The sequence below is a fragment of the Aplysia californica genome, unplaced genomic scaffold, assembly GCF_000002075.1.
Source record: "Aplysia californica isolate F4 #8 unplaced genomic scaffold, AplCal3.0 scaffold00187, whole genome shotgun sequence".
In the NCBI taxonomy this organism is placed as follows: domain Eukaryota; kingdom Metazoa; phylum Mollusca; class Gastropoda; order Aplysiida; family Aplysiidae; genus Aplysia; species Aplysia californica.
Genome location: NW_004797457.1, coordinates 752,945 through 776,194, shown reverse-complemented (window position 1 = coordinate 776,194; position 23,250 = coordinate 752,945). Strand labels below are relative to the sequence as shown.

The 23,250-nt window shown below is 40.4% G+C and overlaps 1 protein-coding gene across 1 annotated transcript in view; it reads right to left on the bottom strand.

Moving 5' to 3' along the window:
• The window catches only part of LOC101860495, a 41,060-nt gene extending 22,653 nt beyond the window's left edge, over window positions 1–18,407 (bottom strand). Inside the window, exons 1-10 of the mRNA XM_035969824.1 lie at window positions 18,161–18,407; window positions 16,889–16,941; window positions 15,700–16,001; window positions 15,245–15,340; window positions 12,609–12,805; window positions 12,283–12,370; window positions 11,398–11,539; window positions 10,745–10,966; window positions 9,156–9,338; window positions 6,650–6,751 (exon numbers count right to left, since the gene is read on the bottom strand). Coding sequence (XP_035825717.1) covers window positions 6,650–6,751; window positions 9,156–9,338; window positions 10,745–10,966; window positions 11,398–11,539; window positions 12,283–12,370; window positions 12,609–12,805; window positions 15,245–15,340; window positions 15,700–16,001; window positions 16,889–16,941; window positions 18,161–18,407 — 1,632 coding nt within the window. The remainder of the gene's footprint in view (window positions 1–6,649; window positions 6,752–9,155; window positions 9,339–10,744; window positions 10,967–11,397; window positions 11,540–12,282; window positions 12,371–12,608; window positions 12,806–15,244; window positions 15,341–15,699; window positions 16,002–16,888; window positions 16,942–18,160) is intronic.
• Between the last annotated feature and the right edge of the window lie 4,843 nt (window positions 18,408–23,250).

Sequence of the window (23,250 nt, the reverse complement as noted above, 5' to 3'; positions counted from 1 at the left end):
GGGGGTGTTGGCACTTGAAGAAAAAAGAGTCAATGGGAAGTGTGATAGAAAAGATAAAGGAGAGATAGGATAAATAGATTTTCATAGGAAAGGAGCAGAGCACCCATCAACCACCCACAGAGATGTCAGCCTTAAAAACTTGCTATCTACAGTCACATGTTACTAACGTTTACAGATGACCTGACCTCAGACAAAGTGTAAGGGTTCAATCAATGCAGAACTCAGAAGAGATTGTTTTGCTTTAGTGTCTGTGTTGTTAGTGGTTTACATGTACCATGTGAGACTTCATCTTTTTGTTTGTTTTAGTAGAGGTTTTACTGCGCTCGCAACTGTATAAAGTTATCTTCATCTTTTTGTTTGTTTTTAGTAGAGGTTTTACGGCACTCGCAACTGCATTAGGTCATACGAGTGCCAAGCGGTGGATGTCAATAGAGAAGTCCTTACAGGGAATCAGACTTACTCTGCTCACCCCACGAGCTTCAACAGCACAAAGTCTGCTTCAACTATCACTGCACCCAGGAAATAGCGGGTCACAAAAGTGTGACAAACATACAAAAGAAGTAGAGGAAAATGATGATAGTAAGGATTAGCAAAGAGAAAGCAGCAGTTCCCTGTTGCAGTTCAGGCACAGTTATGAGCGTGATATTGATGAATCAGCCCATTTACAATTATAATTCTATTGTGCATAAGAACTCGATATTTTAATGTCCCCCCCTTGGGGAATTGCCTAAAGACACTTCAGTCAGTAGCACCGCCCCCCGGGGGGGGGGGGGGGGGGTGATCTTTACATATTTGATAGACGACCATAACTCAACCTAGTCCATAGCAACCTCTGTGACCTTCAGTGACCATTACGGACAGGTTTGACTGTACTTTCCTTTGAATTGAAGCACTCAACTGATGAAATAAATATGCGAGAATGGCAAAATCTCTTAGCAAGGATATTCAGTAAGCAGGCAGTGTGTATGAATACGCTTGATTAAACAGCAACATGTAATAACAGAGATTCCGAAACTGTCATGTTATGTAAAGAAGCTTTATAAAGTGTGCCAGGTACACATAAGAAAACAAGAACTGTCAGGAAAAAGAAATTGGTTGAACATGTGCATGTAGAATGCAGACAGCACAAAAAGAGAGACAGAAAGAATAATAAAGTATTGAGTATAAGGGAAGCAGATACAATAGTGGTGACATTTAGCCAGGAAACTATTTTCGTGAGTAGGCCTAACTGTAATACTGGGCGGAAAGCACACCCGAATTTAAATTATAACCCCCTACAAGTCAGGAACTTTTCAAGTTCACATCCCCATGAGTCATAACACAGATCACTCTGTACCATTTCTGAAGTATGCAAGAGAATAACAGTCACACGTACAAGGAGGGACAAAGCAGTCGCCATCTGCATTCAAGACGACTTTAAGAATGCTGCCGTGTTTCATGTTTGTCGACTTTCATTGCTTGTTTTTACTGTAAGTTTTGAGCGGTTTTCCTTTCCTGGATCTTATTGACAAGACGGTGCCTACAAATGGCCAGCCGCACTTATAATTTCATAATAAACACAGCACAAAGTTTGCTCAGAAATACCACTTAAAGAATCATTGAAATCATTGATTTCAAAGAGTCATCATCGCAATCTTTGTAACCATTGACTTCGTTCCAGAAAAGAAGAAACAGACTATACACTGGTGCTAATATAATTCCCCACACCCTGTTGTTGGTTTCCAGCAAAGAATCATGTCGATGTTACAATGGTTCTGTTGAAACTGACAGTAAGCAAGACAATAGGTACTAGACAAGATTAGGGACAAGCAAGTTCAGCACCCTTATTCCCTCCCACAATATTTTTCCAGACGTGCGGTTTATTCATACCACCAACAAACGATTTAAAAACCAGCCCTTCAAGCACATGTTAGTTCTACACAGGGTCTAATATTTGTCAACTCTTGAATCTGTGATAAAAATCCCTCTTACAATTACACATGTAATTATATGTGCCTTATTTACCTAAGAATAATATAAGTGGACTATTTCGACCCCATCTGTCTGTGCCAATCCAGCCCAAGAGGTATACAACACCCAAGCAGAAAGACATTAAAAAAATGTTGCAACATATTTTCTGCACACCACAGACACTGATAGTCTATTTAGCCCTCCCAAGGGTATATTGAGTTTCAAATCACTTACTCAACTCAGAAGAAAAAAATTCAAACGACAACATGCTTTAAAAAACAGAAGTTAAGAAAGGCAAGTCTTTCTTTCACACTGACAGAGAGACAAAAGACAGGGAATTTGGGGTTTGGATAAAAAAAAATTAGTGATGTATGAAGTGGTAATTCAGAAATCTGTAACACACCAGTTGCAATGCAACACATATTCACAAAAAAATGCAATACACTTCAACGGCAATGTAATCCTATACATTCCAACACACCTGTAATCAAAAACTTTTAATGCAGCTCATTAACAAACGGGTAATTACTGTATATGCTCCACTCCTACATATGAAAATGCCTCAGAACATCATTCCAAATTTGTAATGATTCCAGTTGTTCCATATTTTAAACCCATCTGACCAAGCGATTCACAACAGCCACACAAAAAATAACATGATAAACAAACACTAAAACCAAAACCATGCTCATCACCAAATTAATGATGAAAAAGCTCATTTTGGCAATACTTCGGCTAAGTTAGCCACATATCAGAGCAAGAGTACTCTTGTAACATATCATATATCTCAAACAAAGGGAAGGGGGGAAAATATAAAGAAAAAAGGAAGAAAAAAAAAGGACCTTCCCTGGAGCCTCTACAGAATCTTGACGTACATATTTCCGCATGGCCATCAAAAGTATTGTGTCACTTTAACATTTCAACTTTTAGGAAACAGAAAAACCATCACAGGGTTCGCATGTGTACAGCCCTACATATAATTACTGGTTTTTATTTGACGAATCCAAAAGTTCATTCCCACAGCACATTACTCACGCAGTGACATTCCCATATTGATGCTCCACTATAAATGTTTTGATAATGGCATCCCAGGAAAGATTGTTTCAGGAATAAAATTAAATAACGAGGATACCAACAGGTTATGAAAATCTGAACTATGCGGTCCCATGGAAATTTACAGATTTTAAAGTCATATGCATTTTGCATCATGGTCGTTTTTCTATAAAGTGCAATATTATATGAACATCGAGATTAAATTTAAAATATGAATGTATAAGCAGGAGTAAAATACAAAATCGGGACAATTTCAGGAACATTGGCGCCTCTGAACTAAGAACAACACTACACAGGTTTAACCACCAGTACGGGGACCACGTTATGCCAAAACTGTCCATCATCTCAGCCCTTCGAAACGCTGCCACACCATTATCTTTTTTATCATAGCCACAAGAACCATTCGACTATTCAAAGAGGTCCCATTTAGGGTAAAGAATTTATTAAACACCAAAGAAGAATATAGCTACTAGTGTAACAACCAGTTGTCACCTGCCTATTACTGTGCACACAATACCGTAACGATACAGTATTTTTTTTAAAAACCCAAAAAAACATGACTCGAAATGGGGGAGAAAAAAATATATATTAGAAGCATGAAAAGATGAAAAGTGAGAAGCCATGCAAAGTTGTAGGGCTAGTACAATACGCTTGAAGTATTGGAAGAAGTAAAAAAAAATTTTTTAAAGAGAGAGCTCATTCCTCTCTGTCATAGATATTCTTCATGAAAACTGCACTAAGTCAAACATAACACCAGTGCAACATAACGTGAAGTTTTAAGTTGGTGATTTTTCCAGTAACTATTGGACATGAGAGTTGGGAAAGTGTATTGTTCTGAGGGAGGATTCCAGAAAAGCTTATTGATGGATAGAACATCAATATTCTTGTTGTCTTTTGTATCATGAGCCAAAAAATGGTGTTCTGTACTTCTACTGTTGCCCGACCGACTTTGTGAGGTGCAGAACTTGAGTTGAAAGCTTGTATTACTTTAATTGTGACAAGTAAAGCGAAACCAAAACAAAACCCCAAAAAATAACAGAGGGAGAGGGGGAGAGGGAGGGAGAGAGAGAGAGAGAGAGAGGGGGGGGGGAGAGAGAGAGAGAGAGGGGGGGAGAGAGAGAGAGAGAGAGAGAGAGAGAGAGAGAGAGAGAGGGAGAGAGAGAGGGGGGGAGAGAGAGAGAGAGAGAAAGAGAGAGAGAGAGAGAGAGAGAGAGAGAGAGAGAGAGAGAGAGAGAGAGAGAGAGAGAGAGAGAGAGAGAGAGAGAGAGAGAGAGATATTTAAAACCAACAAGGGGCATATTGTAAACTTTACACAAGTGCTGTTGCTTATAACCGGAATCTGATGAAATTTGAAACCGAAAGCGATGAGAGTTCAATGTTTGCAAACACAAAGTTCTTTTCCCTTCTTTTCCGTGAAAAGTTGTCAAAATAAGTTTTAGGAATTATGTCAGTCCGATATAAATTAGTAAAATCAAGAAAGATTTAAGCACCAATTCATATCCAACGTGGACTTATAGACATGGAAAGAGATGGTTGAAACCACGTACCCCTTGGAGATTGTACCAAACCATATGCTATACTCTTAACTACAAAATCACAGACCCCAAACCGGCTTTCATTCACCCCCCCCTTTGTTTTCCTGTTTTCAAAACCATTGAATTTACTTCTGGTGCAATGGCAAACAGTATTATTATTACACCACAGGTGCAAAATAAACATTAGGAACTACAAATAAAGGGCAAGGGTTTGAACCTTACATAGCACCGTCCACGCCTCTCCTTGTTAAAAAAATAATAACTAAACAAATCTCTCAGCTCCCACCACAGGAAGTCCCCCCATACAATATATACACACAGTGAAACGGAACGTGAACGTTTATACCGAAATGGTACATCTAGAGCTACAAAGAGCAGACAAAAGTTTGTCATTCGAATGAAAGAAAAGTGCAGATATTGATGCATTGTTGAACAATAGACACAAGGAAAGGATTTTTTTTAAAAACCTAATTTTTTTTTTTACTGATGTCTTACCACGGAAGTTGTTCTAACAGTCTCATTAATCAAATGAAGAGATCATTTTGCTTTTCTTTTTTCTTTTTTACACCTGATCACACTCACAACAGGGCTGCCCACCCACCAGCGTATGTTTTAGTAATCAACAGATAGAAAATTAGTAAACTGGTTTAGAAATTCGTAACATGGCCAGGGAAAATCATCTTCGATGGGGTGTCAAGGACAGAGATTGTTGTCCAGTATAGTATAAATTCAACATAAAGGCATGATGATACAAAAGAGCAGGAATTTTTTAACACCTTGTTAGTTTAATATTTGCCTTATTCCTAGCTTTGGCACTTCTAAAGTCTAATGTTTTTCTAAGGGCAGAGTGGCCCTTAAGTGACTAAAAGGGCTCAACACAAAGAGGGTGTTAATACTGTTGAAGTTAAGACAACTGCACATGACGTAGTGACATAGACTGTCCGTGCTTGGAAGCTTTTTATCTACTTTTCTCCACTTATACACCAGAAAAGTTGGCAGTGGGTTGGGGAAGCCGAATTTTTTTAAAGATTGGAATCAGGGGTATTACGATCGTATTTGCGTAAAACTGAATTAAAAATCGTAATAATTCAGTCAGATTCGTTATGGAGGACAGCCCTTCTACAACCCACACTACTTTTGGTTACCACAACAGTCTTATTCTTGTCCTGTCTATCCAGTTTAAGTTCAGGAAATACCAAAGAATGTTGAGAGTGTGTGAACAACTGGTATGTATCAGAGCATACTTTTAGAACTCAGTTTACTGCAGGATACGTATTGAAGGAAAAATATTTTGCGGAAATTTCGAAATCACAATGTCCGAGTCGAAAGGATTCACTAGGGTTTAATATAACGTTTAAAGAACAAAAGCGGTGCAGATGCTTTAAAAACATTTTTGACCCAGGTATCCATTTGATTGCCAACTAAACACAAATGAAAATCAAACTACAGTACATATACCCCAGACAACATCAGTATACGGCCAATATGTTTGATATCTATTTGATCAAGCTTTAATTTTAGTAAAACAAAAGGCTGTAGATTTTTTTTTAAAGGCATGAAGAAAAAAAAAAAATCATTTAAAGAGTCCCAAGTCCTAAAAGTACTCAGCATACCATTTGCCATCAGCTATAGATGCAATTTCGCATTTCTCTATAACTTGGTAGCCTTAAAAACTCACATTACTGTATACATTTTCCACTAAAAGACAAAAAACACCAAAAAAAAATTCACGCATCTGAATTCCAGTAGCGGGAACTGCTGCTATAACCATGGCAGGTCAACAGAGGAATACTTTTTAAGACAGAACTCTTGAAGATGTGTGTACTCAGCAAACCATTCCTGCGCCTTGAGCTTTGGTTTGATGCATCAATGTAATTAGCTAGAATGCATGACGCACATAACGGAGAATAAAACATTCATCAGGCTTTTAACAACTGGAACTGCAGCTGAAAAAGTAGCACGGGAAAAAAAACCCCAGGGAACACAGGGTATGATGGGGGAGAGTGTGTGTGTGTGTCTTTTTCCCTTTTTCAGCAGCAAATCAGTTTTGTAAAGTTAGGATGTGAACAAAGAAGGGGAGAGCCAACAGCATGAGACAGAAAAATGCTCACCATGGGGCCATCTGGTCCAGCATTGGGATTATTTGGTCCTCCTGCTCCACTGCCTGGCCCGCCAAAGCCAGAGCCTGACTGCATCAGAGGTTTTGGACTTGACTGAAAATGGGGGAAAAAAAAAAAGAAGGGTTAAAAAAATCCCTCAGTTCAACATAATCTCAAACTTGATGCCTTCCTGCAGGCCTTGTCAGTTTATCCTGAAGAGCAAAAAAAAGCCCCCCATAAAAAATAATCACAATTCTTTTCGTAATCTGACAGCCCAATGAGAAAAGCCACATCTAAACAGACTTTTAGAGAGCACCCAAAAAAAAAATTTTAAAAATCACAAATCCACCTTTCATCCTTCACAGAAATCTCCAGAGCAGTGCATCCTACTGCTTTGCTTCAAAACAGGTTGCTTCACCTTAGGTATCACCCAGCTTCAAGGGCCACAGGATTTGTTAGGTTTTACAAGAAAGAAGCACTCAGGTTCAGCAAGTGTACCCACAGCGACCACACCGACATGTGGTTGACCTTTGTGTCCCTTTTTTAGCCTGTATCTCCCTGTCTGCGGCTCTTGTTTGTCTTAATTTTGCTTCCCTGTTAGCTCTTTGTCAGTTTCCACTCTTCAAGACTTCTTTCCCCAAGTCTCTACCATGTAATTCCAGGAAAATCATGTTCTTTTAAAATTAACAATTTACTTCAAATAATCCTCAAGACCCCAATTAAAACAAGTATATTAATTCAGGCAGCCTAATAGACATCAGCCTCAACAATGCTTCCAACAGATGAAGCTGAAAAGTAAGGAAAACTGTCTCCCGGTGGGGGCACAGGAGGCGAAGCCCCCCGAGAAATTGAAATTTAGTGCCTTAACTTTAAGAGGGTTGAAAAAGGCATTTAGTCCAGAAAAATTTGAAAAGTTTCTTTCTCACTAAAATCACAAGTCAATTGACTTGATCGATGCATAGATTTTCTAGCCCCAGCAACAATCCGAAGATAGACAGAATGGGTGAATGAAAGCAAGGAAGAAATTGGCACAAAAAGTTTCCTGTCATGGCAAGCCAGATCTTGATCAATTTGCTGGTAAAAACGTATTTGCCCACCAACCCGTGATGTATGCACACTGGGATAGTTGCCGATTGCAGAAAATGCGCAGTCTGGCAGGTTTCTATTGTATCAAATTTTTGCCGAGAGATTTACTGTTAATATCCGTAACTTATACAAGACGATACGAAGCGAGTATGGATCCTTTGCGACGGAATTTCAGTAACTCTTCACTATTGCACTTTTGTATGAATGGAGTTGATAACGATTGAGGAGCAAGTATGGAAATGTCAGAAAGTATAGATTTCCATAAAAATGTGGAAGATAGGAAGCACTGATCTAATAAGCTTTTCAAATTTTGCTTAGAGTAAAATATTCCCATTTTTAAAGGAAAACCTCTGACGCAACATCAAATTATTTCCTTACACAGAACACAAATCAAATTATGATTTAACCGACATTCTACACAACTGGATTTTTCCTGTTAGTCAGATGACATATGTAGTTAAAATTCCTGAAAAAACATAACAAGCCTCTTACATTACAGAATAATCAATAACACCACAAACAGAAAGCCAAAACTTCTCAACGACAAGAAGCAGGGGAAGAAATTAAAATACCCAAGAGTCAGGAAAACCTCACATAGGTATTGTGGGCATATATGTATGTGTGCATGTGCCATATCAGCAGACACAATTATGAAAATAATATATGGCCTCTCATAATAGAATTTGTGTGCATCTCAAAATAAGAAAGAGGATTTCAGTTTCAGGTGAGTGTACAAGAACCACTAAATAGCAAAACTAGTGTTCCTCAAATGTGCTCAACTTGGTACAGAGGCTCCCTTCAATTTCTATTGAAATAAAATTTCAGCTCCCATTCTAACATTGCCTCAGACTGTCTCTCTCAGTTTTTAATGGGAGGGGGGGAGGGTGTTGTTGTCTCCCTCACACTTGATAAATACATATCGCACACAGCATAAGTAGTAACAATAACTGATTAACATTACTTCCATGATTTTGAGAATGTTATTATTTGCTCTGGTTTCTCACCAATACAATGACTTCCCTAAAATCCCTTATGACTTTTGGAGCTCAGCGATTTTATTCAAAATCTCACGGAGATGACCAGTCATGGGCAACTTAATAAATGCAAAAGCTGTTGATTTAAAAAAACAAAACAAAATAATAACAAAAACGATTTTTAAAAAGCTTGCACCATCAAAAGCTTTTGGAGGTAAAAATTACATTTTGACATTTAAAAATTGTTAATTCTATTTTCTCCATCTCATGAGTCGTCTATTTGCATCCCCCAAATTCTATACATACTAAACTTCATAACAACTCATTCACTCCAGTACACACACAAAATGTTGAATGTTAATTTTTTAAAATAAAGATTGACATGAACAAAAAGAATATGCTTCTTCTCACTGAAATACAAATCTCCTTCGATCACAAAAATTTAGAACATTAATTACCTTAGCATTCTGAGCAACAACAGCTGCAGCAGCAGCGGCAGCAGCAGCTGCAGCTGATACAGCTGCTGGCCCACCACGCTCCATTGCACCCATCCCTGACGGAGGAACAGGTGGGGGCTGGAGGGGTGGCGCCCCTGAGCCTCGCATGTCTCGACCGCGCTGGGGCTCACCTCTCATTCCACCCTGGGGGGCAGCAATGGGAAACACAAACGTGTGAGGCTGACCACTTTAAGCTGAACTACATGATAGACGGCCTCAAATTGAATCAACTATTTTCCTTTGATTTATGATTAAGAACAACAGAAAAAATTTCATGCACACAGGACAAGGTTTATACAAAGAGTTCTTTTCTAATCAAGGGGGGAATGGACCACTCAAATAATAATCATGGGAGGAAATATAATTCGACAACCAGTCAAAACAAGGTTTATGAAATTTAGTCAGCATTCATAAATTATTGAGAGAGTTCATAGATTATTACTCCCCCTTCCTGATTATGTTGATACAACATAAAATTCCATATAAGCACACTGTTTATTGAGGTGATCTTTGAGCACCCTCTTCCGCAACTAACATTTCTTATTCTGAGTGGTCAATCGGTCCCACCACAAAGTCAACAAAATTGTAAAAGTATCCATACAAGAACCACAAAGTAAAAGTAAACGGCACATTCCATGTCAGTGTTATCTTCTGCATTCTCTTTCGCTCTTCAACTCATCTTTTCCAGATTTTTGGTACGCGGATGAACATTAACATACATTTCTGACTAAAAAATAAGAAACAGAAAAATCTGCTTCATCAATTAAAAAATTATCACTTCAAAATGCCCAGGTTGCATTCCTGTAAAACACTCTCGACGCTAGTTGAGAAGCTGCTCCACCCAAAAATTTAGTAATACTGTCTTTTAAATGAGTGGTTTGCAAAGCAGCTGCAAATGAATGAGGTACCAGGAGGAAAACCAAGAATCCTCAAGTTTCAGTTATTAAGTATATTAGAGAGCTCTGTTGGCAAAAATATTGCATATGATTACAAATTATTGTACATACGTGTTTATATTCCAAAACAGCCTGGCTGCTTCAATGAATACCAACAGACCCATCTTGATTTTCTGTACTACACTACTACTGGTCCTGTTACAAGTACCGTAACTAAGAAAAATCCACGACTAGTAGCTACTTAGAAATGTTTCAAAGCAAAATCAGAATTTCCTTCCTTCCCTTTAAACAATTTCACATTTCACTGCTCTTAATACTACATGCCAATTTTCATACATTTTTTGCTTTATGACACTTTTTGATAGTGGAGAAATACTGCTCTAGCAATTGAAATAGTTCAGTTGCCTTAAGTTCTGAGATATTTCAAAGGATATAACACCACTGACTCCCATTACTTTTACTGAAAGGAAGACATATTGAGGGAAGCTTTAAAACATAATACAAATTTCAAGTAAAAGGGTAAAAAATCAACGCCATTGTAAAGACTTCCCTCAACTCAGCACTTTCAAATTTGAAGCAACAGAATCCCACATGGAATGTGCCAAAACAGTTGTCAATATGCTTTTAAACCAATAATTTGTTTAAAAATCTCACCTCTCCACGGCCCTTCTCATCCTGCCACATGAAGCCAGAAGGCTGTCCACCCATTCGGTCTGGGTGTCTCTCTGGCATGCGATCACCCATGCGTTCTCCCATACGCTCTTGCATGCGATCTCCCATGCGTTCAGGCATACGCTCTCCCATACGTTCGGGCATACGCTCTCCCATGCGTTCAGGCATACGCTCTCCCATGCGGTCACCGTAGCGGTCAGCCATCTGAAAAACACGGAGAGAAGACCCAGGCATTATAGAATGTCCCACTCAATGATATACAATAGCAGAGCATCATCCATTCATTCACAACTGCAGTAACAATACATAACCCTGCGCTTAAGCCTTCACAATAAAGCCTTCTTTCAATTAAAAACCAAATTAAAATTTTCATGTCAAACTAACCCCCAACTTTGATTACATCTGACCACTTTCCACAAAAGTTTTGAAAGCATATACAACTGTAAAAGTAAGATCATAAGATCCGAGTAAATCTATTAAAACTAAACAATAAAATAATACAGACAGTCTTCATGCCAATAACAGTATCAAATGACATGTCCTCTTTCTAGAGGGCAAGTTTTGAAAAAGTAAAGCCTAGGTTGTGATTGTGTTTTAGTCATTTATATAATTGAATATAGACAAAAAATTATTACCATCATTTCCTCTCTCTGCCTCATCGAAGGAGGGTCAATAGGACCTCTACGGCTCGCAATCTCTTGTTGTCTCATATTCATCATCATGTCAGCTCTGCGCCTTTCTTCAGCTTGAGCTCTTTCGCGGTCATCTTGCTGGCGTCTATAGGGAGAGTGAAAAATGTGAGCATCTTTAACTATGAAAAATTTGCAAGCTTTAGTCTGCTGCCAAGATGAAATAACTTTTTAACAAAAGTAAAAATTAAGCTAAATAAAAAAATATCATTATAAATTTAAATTGAGCATAGAGCAAAGCATACCACAAAAGTGCAGCGCACAAATCATATTTTCAACACAGCCAAGAGCAAGTGCTCAAGTCTAAAACCACAAACGACTGACTCAAAGGTAAATTGAATTCTATAATCAATCTACTACGCGTTCTTACCTAGACCCTTCAGGTCTGGGTAAAGGGAAAACTACAACATTAACATGAGCACTCCCCTGGAGCAAGACATGAAGTCCTGTCAGTCAAACTCTACAATCCTACTGATGACCTACTCTTTTTTTTTTTAATAGCAGAGGTTTTACGGCGCTCGCAACTGCATAAGGTCATGCAAGTGCCAGAAGATTAGAGGTGTTACAAGAGAGTAACAAACATGTAAAAAAAGAAGGGAAGATAAGGACGATAGATGTTTGATAGGAAAGAAGAAGCAAACCACACCAGAGCACCCGCCAACCACCCACATTAACTACTCTTCCACAAGGAATGATTTGCAAAACTTCCAATAACCAAATCTATTAGCGATACACTTGAAATAACAGTAACACTCTTGTCTTTCAAGGAACAATGTGCAAACTTCCACAACAAAAGCAAAATTCATTTTTTATTAGTACAAGAATAATTACCTGATCTCCAGCTGTTCTTGTCTTCTCAGCCTGTCAGCATTCCTCAGCTCCTCAAGTCTACGAAGTTCCTCTTGCTGCCTGATTAAATCTGTAATTTAGAGAGGATAGCAATTACTGAAAGAGGCAGGTTCACCAGGCACCAAAAAAGCTCTAAAAATATTTTTAATTAATTCATTAAGTATTTTGATCCATTTTAAATAATAATAAAAATTCAAAATTGTGTAAGCTATCATACACATTTTCTTCCAACAAATAAACCAAAGCATTCAATCAGCATCCTTGACAATAGAAATAGCGCTAAAACTATCTAAAACTTTTCTACAAACCTTGTCTAATTTGTTCTGCCTGGTACTCATACAGAGCATTCTGCATCTCATCCTCCAGCTTGAGTCTAGCGTCTTCTGTGTCTTTCTTAATTTGCTCAATGCGTTGCTTCTCAAGCTCCTCTAGCTGCTTCCATCGCATGCCAAATTCATATTCAAAAGTACCAGGGGGTGCAAATCTTGGCTCCTTTTCTCTTTCCCTGTTTGAGCAAGTCATAGCAAAGCTTGTAAGTCTATTGTTATAACTGGCACTAATACATATACCAAATTTAAAATGCTTTCAGAAAAATACATCAGAGTATATATATATCTATATATATCAACTGCATACGGTCATATGAGCGCGCGGGACACACCTAATACTTTTAGTTGGTAGGAAATTTTGAATTTTGCTCGGGTGGCGGCCGAAGCCCACTCTTATCGATTTTAGACTACCAAGGGATCTTTGACGTGCGCAACTTGCACACGGGCCCTCCGAGATTTTTCGCCCTTGTCCGAGAAGGCTAGGTGTAGATCTTTCCTACCAGAAGATTAGGGGTGTGGCAGAAAGACAGCTTTAAGGAGTCAAGGAGGAGCAGCAGAAAGGCTGCAGAAAGAGTGCAGAAGCCCAGAGGAGGGGGCAAAGGAGATGAGGGGGTGGGGGCAGAAAGAGGAGACAAAAGCAGACGACAGAATATTGCTAGAGAGCAGGAAAGGAGGTGAAAGGAGACAATTTTAGAGAAGGAAATTTTTCGGTCGCTACCCGGATTCGAACCCGGGACCTTTGAATGAGAGGCCAACACCTTAATCTCTAGGCCACGAGAGCCCCCAGACTCACTCTGCTCACCTCTCTAGCTTCAACAGCACAAGGTCTGCTTCGATTATCAAGGCATCCCGGAAATAGCGGGTCACAAGAGTGTGACAAACATACAAAAGAAGTAGAGGAAAATGACAATAGTATGGATTAGGAAAGAAAAAGCAGCAGTTCCATGTTGTTGATTAGGCAGCTATGAGCATCACATGATGAATCAGCCCATTTACAATTCTACTGTGCTTGAACCAGAAATTACCCCCTTTTGGGAATGGCCTAAAGACACTACAGTCAGTGGCACTGCCCCGGGGGGTGAGTAAAGTATACTTTCGAACAAATACAGGGATAACTATTTACAAGGACTTCCGTAAAAAGCGACCACCCCAACACACACAATAAAGAAGAGACCTAACCCTACCCTAAACCTACTCCTCTGTTCTACTCTGTCTCATAGTGGTCGCTCATTACGGATGTCCTCCTCTTTACAAAATACTGAAGGGGAAAAAGGTTTATTCCATAAGAGAACAATGAAGCAATAATAACAATTTTTAGCTGAGATTCAGAACTTTTGCCATGCAACGACAAGTGTTAGTGATAATAAGAATGTTGGGCCGAGTAAGGATGTAAATCTAGACAATGACCAAAAAATCTTAAAAGTACAGTCGAACCTGTGTAAGATGGCCCCCAATTGTCAAGGAGAAAAGTGGCCGTATAAGACAGGTTGCTGTCTTAGGCAGGACTGATAAAGATGAACAAAACAAACCATTCCCTTCTGAGGTCCCCACCAAAAGTAGCCGCATTGTTGTTTTTGGTTTGTATTTCGTTTGTTATATTTATTTTATTGCTGATTTTGCACAAGGGTGACAAAAAAACTAAATATCTGTCAGATGAGTAAGACGAGTGCCATGTTAAAACGAACACATGGGTCGCCACCACTAGGAGAACGAGCGACGCTCCTGTTGCAAGTTCATGTTGACGTCCATTGTTACTTTGTTACAGACTGGGGTAAACAGTGACCACTCATCTCACTTACGATTTGTGTACGAGTTTTGGGCGTGGCTTATAGGTTATGAGGGATCACACGCTTACCTCACCAGCAGCTACAAATTTTGTTACCTATTGGTCAACAGTGGGAGGGGTCAACGCAACATGATCAGTTGGAGGGACTACCTAATAACGACAGGTGATTGGATATGACAGCTCGGACAGAACACCAGGGGCCAATGCATAATTTATGACTAACATGACAAAACGTAATGGAGCCACTAAGGTGGCCACCTAAGACAGGTGTTATTGTTTGGTGTGATATGGATTGTGTGTTAAAATATGGTGGCCACTTTACACAGTGAAATTATATAGAAAAAACGCAAGGGGCGAAATGGAAAGCGGCCGTCATGGCAGGTTCGACTGTATATAAAATTAAAAACACAAAAGCATTGAAAACTTTCTAACTGTTTAGTTATGCATACCAATACCTCAACTTTTCAACAACAAAAAAACCCCAAAAAAAACAGCCTCTATCCACCCAACGTGTCAGGATGATGGGTATTGGCAAAGTAACCCCTCCCCCCCATACCCTTAGCACACTTTTCGGCACTCATTAGATTCAAACTATTGATATTACACCTAAAGCAAAAAATCTCTCGAATTGACTTACAGGCTTCATTCTCATTCAAAAACCATTCTGGAAATTCGTAATTTTTTCATAAAAGTGCAAACTATTATTCATAAAAAGTGCAAACTAAAGACATTTCTGATCAACATATAAAACCTAGAGAAATTTGATACATGTACCTAAAATCAACTTGGTCCTTGAATCATTAAACCACAACAATATTAATATTCATACTTTTTGTACTGTTCTGTCTTGGTCAGGAACTTTTCAGGCATGCCATCTTCTTCATCTTTCTGTTCCAATGGCTCTACAGCAACTGGTTTGGGGTCTCTAGAAATTGGAAATCATTATGCAAGAATGAAGCAATCAAAAACATCAACATTCCTATCTAATCATGTACAATGTCAGAACAAGGACTGATCCTATGGTACGCAGACCCTGTACTTAGTTCTGTAATTTTGCCCAAAAGCATCCAATAATAAGATTGAAAAGAGCTTAATAAAAACTAAAGTCACCAATCTCACTGCATCTAAAACTTAAATGTTAAAATCTTTATGTACAAGGCCACTTCTAGGGTCCTTCGAACAAAAACTCCTCAAAAAAAATTGATGGAACAAATTATTGGAATGCATAAAATGGTAAGACATATAATAAGAGACAATGTACAAAAAATATGAAGAAGTACATACACTCCAAGAAGAAAAACTCCTTCATTGATTCTTCTGAGGGCTGAATTAGCTCCAGGTTTCCTCACAAACTCCACTATGCCTTCTCCTGTGGATTTGCCTCTGTCATCCACAATGACAATGCATCTCTCCAGATCCCCGAATTGAGAAAACGACTGTTCAAGAAGTTCATTTGAGACATATGGGTGGAGATTCTTTACTTTGAGTGCAGCACCATGGGTAGCAAATCTTATTCTGAGTATTCTGCCCTTCCTCTGTAGCCCATCAAGGGCTGCCTTAGCTGCTTCGGCATTCTGTCGATAATCCTAAAAACAGAAAAATGAAAAAAAATGTAATGTAATATATAAACCATATTTATCAACTAATAACTGTCCATGACTTGAACCCTGCAGATATATGGAGCAATTTGTTAATCACATTCTGTTCAGACCAGCTGTTAAATATTTGACAACGAAACCAACATATCAAGCTGAGAACCAGCAATCTTAGCAATGATTTGACTTTAAATAATTAATTATGATATTGACGTTAACTTCCCTTAACAGACATATTAAGCTTTTTAATTTAATCTTGCCATAGTCAGTGATAGAACTACAAACTAGTCACATACAATAACCATCTGACTTTATAGTAAAACACATGAATAACCCCCTCTCATAAGCTGATAAGACAATAAAGTAGTTACGCCCATTCGAATAACCTTTCTAGATGCTCTTGTTATGAATGACCTGGGGTTCAAAGGGGATAATACAGAGGTCAATTTCCGAATGTTTTGCACTCAAATTGTTCTTTGTACCTGCACAATGGTATTCAAAATTATCAAACAAGCTTAGTTTTTATCAGGTAGTATCATTTCATACAAAATCAAGCTCATTTGAAAGATTTTGTATAGAAAAATGGAAGACTTGTTTCCTGACTACCCTTTCGAGCTCCTCATGTCTAAGTGGGTCAATTTCTTCTATATAATTTCATTGGACCAACATCTACAGCTACCAACTTGGCGTGTTTTGAATGAGACGTATGCCTCGGTCACGAACCAACGCAGGCGGTTCTAGAAGAAGGCCACAAATGCACACAAACTCAAGCACACTGATGCACACACACTTGAGCTGCGTGAATGCGGATCCGACTCGGGACCCGAATTAAATGGGAGATGATGCTCGGCGCGCGTGCGCTGAGCTAGGGGCCAGACTGACACCGGACCAGAACGCAGGCGAGCAGGACCAGGGTTAACAAAAGGAAAATCTGCAATGGGCGCAAAAACGGCAATGGTGACTTAAGTTTTAGACAGCAAACTACATGTCGCCTAGCGATCATGCTCTTTTCACATGCCAGCTGGTGAGTTATTTCAAATTGAGACCCACTTTCCGGCTTTAGACTTTTATCGCTGGATGAGTGGTAATTTTAAGTTGGTATGTAAATGTACTACGGGTTTCTGAAATTTTACAGCAATAAAGGTGATTAGACATATGGGGTGCCTGTCTGGTCAGCGTCCATGCATCAGCTCCTCTACGTTTTTGAACCGTAGAACAAAATGGCAATTTCTCCTGTTCTAGAAACCTATTGGCATTGGATGCATGCATATAGTAAGTTTGGCCTTTCCTCAAGTTGGGTTTCAAAGTTTCATTATCGTCCACGTATTTTCACGTAACTATACTTAAAAACGAGCCACCTCTGATCCAAAAATTACCTCTCATACAGAGCCCGATTTCCGCCCCAAGCGCAGCAGACGATAGGCATTGCTACATAAAGTGTTGAAGAACCACCAATCTACTTTAGATCTAGAAGGGGAAGGCAAATAAAAATAAAAACATAACTGTTGGACATTTTTGGGTTGTTTGCGAATGGAGTACCGGCGCGCGAGAGTGTGTGTTGCTTTAGGGGTGACTAAATGCAAAATAGGTTACTGCCAAAGTCGAGCAGTTTGGTTTTCTCCTAGTACCTTTGGAAGGCATTTTCAAACGAAGTATAGGTCGGGAACGTTTCTCCAACCACAATTTAAGTATCTGAATATTCAGACATCTAAAAATCTCTAGGCTAGACGCTCTAGAAATTGAACTCGATGCAAAAAATGCTTCTTCCCATTACTCGCAGAATGGCAGAATGAACAATGACGCCGAACTCTCGCAAATAACAAAAAAACTCGAGAACGGAAACCGTTCGAAGAAATAGAATAGAGGTCAAGTTTATTTTCCCGAGTGTTCGGAGAAAGAGTCACTTCGTTTAGTGGCTATTCAGACTGAAGTCTGAATAGCCTCCCATGGCTGTTCGGACTCAAATTTTCCAAACCGACTGTTCAGCTGACATTTTAATACTGTTTTAAAATTTAATTTTCATTTTAATTGTCCCCAAGAAATGACAATTTTAATGACCTTGATTATCGAAAGTGCCAGGCAAGCGCAGTCTAGGCCAAGACCTCAGTGGCTCCTGGTTCCTTCATTGAGGGAATGGGCGACCCTTCCACCTCGGCCCCCAGTGATGTGGCTCTGCCTTCCGCTGATGAGCCTGGCCTTGTGGTCTTCCCTTCCACCTCGGCCCCCAGTAGTAATGTGGCACTGCCTTCCGCTGATGAGCTTGGCATTGGGGTCTTCCCTTCCACCTCGGCCCCCAGTAATGGGGCACTGCCTTCCGCTGATGAGCCTGGCCTTGACGTCTTCCCTTCCACCTCTACCAGTCATAATTCGGCAGGCCCAGCCACAAGTCCTCAACATCTTGTGTTCCCAATGTCAACCCCTGGCAAATGTGGGTGCCGAGACACGAACGTGGCATTCCACACATGCCAGTTGATTGACCACATACTGGCTTGTGGTTGGTCACCAGTTGAAATGTTTCAAATAAGGCGTCGTCTATTCAGAAATGACGCGACAGCCTCCGAACCAGAGTACACCAAGTACTTGGAATTGTGGAACAAAGTTGTTCCTCAACCAACATTCGATAACCTGCCGCTCCCCGTTTATAACTGGGCGAAAATCATCTAGAGCGCCCCGAGTACAGTACAGCCCCCCCTCCTACGTTTCACATGTCTCCTTTAAGGAATTCCATAGGAACAAAGAAAAAGAGGTGGCGGCGAAGAAAAGGGCACAGGAAGAGAGGAAGGCAGAGATGTTGAGGAAGAGGGAGGAAAAGATGTTGAAGAAGTTAGAGGAAAAGGAAAAGCGCCCGGAGAGAGAACAAAAGGAAGCAGAAAGGTTGGAAAAGAAGAGGAAGGAGGCAGCAATGAAAGGGAAGGGCAAAGGCAAGAAGAGGAGAGTGGAAGAAAGTTCGAGTTCAGATGATGATGATGCACGAGTGGTGTATGATGACAGGTCGGATTTTGAGATGGATGATGAGTTGTGTTGTGTGAATGATGTGGATGAAAGTGTATGTGCTGTTTGTTCAAGTGACAGGGACCTGGACGGATGGATTGGGTGCGAATGTGGGAGGTGGTACAACAGAGGATGCACGGGTAGAGACAGAGAAAAGATACTGGCAATGAGTGAGGAGGAGACGAGTGAATTCCACTTTGTATGTACGACGTGCGAGTGTTTGTAGTGTGAAAACTTGTACGCAGGGTTGTTTTTTAGTTTGTAATTTTTCTTTTACTGTTCTCCCAGGGACATGGCCTTTTTCTTTTGCAGGCCTGTGTTGTTAATAAATTATTTTAACATGAACATGAACTTGTTTTTATTGGTCTATTTTGTATGAAAAATGTATGGCAGTCGTCTTCGGTGAAGGAAATATTCTGCCAATTTCTAGAAAGAGTCTTTTAACCTCCTTGGTATGCTGGAATCGAACCCCAAATTGATCACTGCCTTGGCAATAGGGCAGATACTTTGCTAATTGAGCTTAATAAGTTATTTATCAAAGAGAAAAACAAAGTGAAATAGCTTTTTTTAACGGGAGTGTATACAGACCCGGTAACCGGGAACAAAGTCACAAAGTATACAGACCCGGTAGGGGAACTCTTGTGATTTCGGAGAGTTTCAGCGCCCTCTTGGCTCAGGGTAGACCTAGGTTCTTCTAGATCTATGGTCTAGATCTAGATCTAGGCAGACATAAATCTTTGATCTAGTTTCGCGGCTAGCCTAGATCTAGATCTAAATGAAGATTGCGGATGTCTTTTCGATGAACAATCGTTTTTCCTCTGTTTTGGAGTTGGAGGAATCACGATTTGAAGTAAAGAACAATGTCATAATTTCAATCGAGCAGTCACCCTTTCTATTTCTCTGCCCCCCCCCCCTCTCTCTCTCTCTCTCTCTCTCTCTCTCCCTCCCTCCCTGTGTGTGTGTATCGCTCGCCTTCTCTTTTTCTTTGTTTGTCTCTGTCTTTCTTTGTCCCCACCTATTTCCCACTCTATCTTGCTCTCGTTCCCTCCTGCCAACTGGGGCATGTCACATTTTGCTAGCACCTCTCTCTCTCTCTCTCTCTCTCTCACACACACACACTCACGCACACACTTTCTAGATTTCTACCGGGTCTGGGCGCTGAAACTTCCCAAAATCACAAAAGAGTTCCCCTACCGGGTCTGTATACTTCGTGACTTTGTTCCCCATTACCGGGTCTGTATACATTTCGTTTTATAACATCCATGAAGGGCGGCCGGTTTGACCATAATGGGTGGCTGGTTTGACCTTAAAATTCAAAAAGTGGCCAGTTTTATCAAAAATGTCACCCAGACCATTTTATGTGCAGAACATGGATAAGAATGATAGACGTGATGCAAAATCTGCTGGTTCACCTGAAACAGGTCACATGAGGTTTACATTTTATAACATCCCTTTCCAGTATTGATCTTATTTCTGGTCAGCAGTCTTCATTTCTCTGAGGCACCCACGGATAAGGCTTAAGCGGCCGGTAGACCTGAACCTACTCTAGTATCTTTGTAGACGATCAAATTAGATCTAAATCTAGCTTACAACTTTTGTGCTATAAATAACGTCATTTTTTCTTGGCTTTTATCAATTTGATCATCCACACCGATAGACATAAGGCTTATTCCAAAAGGGAGTGTATATACAGACCCGGTAGGGAAACTCTTGTGATTTCGGAAAGTTTCAGCGCCCTCTTGGCTCAGGGTAGACCTGGGTTCTAGTTCTAGATCTATGGCCAAGGTATAGATCTAGATCTAGACACAGACATAAATAATTGATCTTGTTCCAGGCTAGCCTAGATCTAGATCTAAATGAAGATTGCGGATGTCTTTTCGATGAACGATCGTTTTTTCTCCGTTTTGGAGTTGGAGGAATCACAATTTGAAGAAAAGAACAATCTCATAATTTCAATCGAGCAGTAACTCTCTCTCTCTCTCTCTCTCTGTGTATCGCCCGCATTCTCTTTTTCTTTGTTTGTCTCTGTCTTTCTTTCTCCCCACCTATTTCCCACTCGCTATCTTTCTCTCGTTCCCTCCTGCCAACTGGGGCATGTCATATATACATTTTGCTAGCACCTCTCTCTCTCTCACACACACACACACACTACCGGGCCTGGGCGCTGAAACTTTCCGAAATCACAAGAGTTCCCCTACCGGGTCTGTATACTTCGTGACTTTGTTTAGCAATGCCAATCGCCAGCTGCGCCTTGGGCCGGAAATCGGCCTCCGCGCGAGGGGTATTTTTTGGGCCGCTTGGAATCAGAAGTGACTCTCTTCTAAGTTTAGTTACGGGAAAACTCCTGGACGAAAATAAATGAAACTCGGCAACCAACCAGAGGAAAGGTTAAACTAACGACATGCCAGCATACAATCCCGAACGATTACTAGAACCAGAGATATTGCCGTGTTTGTGCGAATTTCCTCTGCGGTCCGAAAACTAAGCGGAGCTGCGGGTTGATCGCCGACCACACAAGCGCCCCACATATCTTCTTTATTGCTGTAAAATTTCAGATCTCTGCGTTCAGTAGATTTTCCGTACCAACTTAAAATTACCACCCATCCATTGATAAAACACTAGATCTAGAAACTTGATCGCGCATTCCAAACGCGAGGTGCCGGCACACAAGAGGCGCGTGATCGCTACGCGGCATGTGATTGGCTGCCTATAACCAAATGGGTCACCGATGACTACATCGCGGGTTTTCCCGATAGCGCTTTACTGAGTTTTAGAAGGGGTGATCGCGTCGCTGTAAAAACGATGTCACGCAATTCAACAAATTTCACGCAAATATCAGTCTTTAACCCTAGAAGCGCTCAGCGTTTCACCGGAAGTAACCCGCCAAAAATGCCCCGCCGCCACGGCCGATCAGTTGTAAACATGGGGGTTTGCCGGGGGGGAAACAGCTGAGATACCCAAAATGTATACCTGCTACTGAAAAATGACCATTTACGGCTCAACGGATGATAAAAGCATATAGAAGCATATATTTTCTTTAAGCTGATAGAATGAGCCATTCAAAAATGATCAGCGATCAAATAAATACAAACAATGCCGAGAACGCGATAGACTCAACAATTAGTACATCAGCACGGCGAAACAAGTGATAACACATAGCGTGTAGTCGCTCAGCGGGACCGCGTCACTTTATCGATCGATATCTCGGCCAAGAGACGCTCTACGAGGTCAAGATAACTTGCAAAGTCATTGGTCACTATTTATAACTTTGGCCTGTAATTGACTACGTCATTTTCCATATAAGGAACACTGGAATTTTCCATTGAAAAGGGTCAGCATCTATGCCCTTTATATAGGGCCTGCCCGCTTCCCGGTCGAAGTAGGTCAGCCCTATATATAGGGCGTGCGCGCTTCCCGGGTAGCCCGGCTCACACCCTTTATAAAGGGCCTACGCGCTTCCGTCCAGGGTTAAGATCCAAAGTGACAAAGACACCGAAAAAGTGATAGCAGAACTAGATTCGGCACTAAAAATCACATGGAGATGCCAAGTTTCATTCATGCTCCAATTCATTACTGACTTATGAACAGTTTTTCCTCAAAATACATCAAAACATGTCCCACATTTTGGCGATTTTTTCCTATATATATATGAAGGTCCTCCAACATTTTGCAAACAAAAATCCCAATAACTTTTTTATTTATCAATGGATTTTTAAAATTTAAAAACCATAGTTCTTAGAATTTACTCTATTTTCATTTAAGCCCATTTTTAAGCAATTTGGATGAAAATTTAATTTTTCATTGTCATTGCTACTTTGTTCCCGGTTACCGGGTCTGTATACAATTCGATTCCAAAATTAGGAAAAACAGGTCTTGAGTAAGATTGTACTTTACCGGACCACCGGTCGGAACTACTTTCGCTATGGCGCCCCTGGTCCCTTGTGGCCCGCTATTCTTCGTTGCCCAGCTCCCCTACTCACTGTCACTCTCCTTCTCAGTTTTCTACGTCCTCACTCTTCAATTGCCAGCAATCAACTGACGTCTCTTGTCTCAGCGGGTTTTCTAGTCATCCCGACCGTGCCCTTTGACCCATGACCCTGACACCTTGAGGCTAATTGGTCAATCTAATCACGTGGTCTACTATTCTTATTTGCTCGCGACTCTGCTGGCCTGGCCTACTCCTGGTCCGGCAAAGTACAATGGAGGGCTAGAGATACGCACGAGAGCTCATTTGCATAATTGCAACCCC